This window comes from Orycteropus afer, unplaced genomic scaffold (assembly GCF_000298275.1).
Source record: "Orycteropus afer afer isolate SDZICR_OR568_19922 unplaced genomic scaffold, OryAfe1.0 scaffold00666, whole genome shotgun sequence".
In the NCBI taxonomy this organism is placed as follows: Eukaryota; Metazoa; Chordata; class Mammalia; order Tubulidentata; family Orycteropodidae; genus Orycteropus; species Orycteropus afer.
This window is the reverse complement of record NW_006922253.1, coordinates 453,034-454,023: the sequence shown is the minus strand read 5'-3', so window position 1 is coordinate 454,023 and position 990 is coordinate 453,034. Positions and strand designations below refer to the sequence as shown.

The 990-nt window shown below is 43.0% G+C and overlaps 1 protein-coding gene across 1 annotated transcript; it reads right to left on the bottom strand.

Annotated features, from left to right (window-relative positions):
* Positions 1–54: 54 nt before the first annotated feature.
* Positions 55–984, bottom strand: LOC103210868 (olfactory receptor 4C46-like). The gene has a single exon (XM_007956786.2). The coding sequence runs from the start codon at positions 982–984 to the stop codon at positions 55–57; it is 930 nt and encodes a 309-aa protein (XP_007954977.2).
* Between the last annotated feature and the right edge of the window lie 6 nt (positions 985–990).

Here is a 990-nt window from a genome sequence, read left to right as displayed (position 1 = left end):
GTGCCATTGAGTCAGACCCACCTTAGTTGAATCATTCATAGGATCTGGGGATATTTATTTCTTACCCAAACTAGCTTTCCTACTGCACAATTTTATAATGGCATTTTTCATCTGTGCATTTCTCAAGGTATAGATTAAAGGATTTAGCATGGGAGTTACAATAGCATAGAATACAGCAACTGCCTTATCCACAGAAAAAGGGGCTGTGGGTCTCGTGTACACAAATATGCAGGGCACAAATAATAAGATGACCACTGTGATGTGGGAAACACACGTTGAGAGGGCTTTGCGCTTCCCCTCTAAGCTGTGGGTCCTTAGAGAATATAGGATGACAACATAAGAGACCAACAAGAGGAAGAAGATTAACAGACAAATGAACCCACTATTGGCAACAACAAAGAGCCCTAGAATGTGGTTATCGGTACAGGCAAGATTGAGCACCGGGTTCAGATCGCACATAAAGTGATCTATGATGTTAGGGCCACAGAAAGGTAATCTAAACATGAAAAGGATCTGTATGGTTGCATGAAGAAAGCCTCCCACCCAGCAGATTGCCACTAGCAGGACACACACTCTCCGGTTCATGATGGTTGTGTAGTGTAAGGGTTTGCAGATGGCCACGTAGCGGTCATAAGCCATCACAGTAAGAAGGATGATCTCAGCACCTCCAAAGAAATGTTCGCCATAGATTTGGGTCATACATCCATTGAATAGGATGGTCTTCCTCTCACAGAGTGAATCTACAATCAGTCTAGGGGTAGTAACAGAGGAATAGCAAGCATCAATAAAGGAGAGATGGGCCAGGAAATAGTACATGGGCAATCCCAGCAATGTGCTGGTGGTGATGGTGACCACGATGAGCACATTTCCTACCATAGTGATGATGTAGATGACCAAAAACACAGTAAATATGACTTTCTGCATCTTTGGATTTTCTGTGAGCCCAAGGAGAACAAACTCTGTCACATTGTTCTTATACTCCATGTATTT

What these genes read in the sequence shown, in the direction of transcription:
- LOC103210868 (XM_007956786.2), bottom strand. Translation starts at nt 984, where the DNA reads ATGGAGTATAAGAACAATGTGACAGAGTTTGTTCTCCTTGGGCTCACA.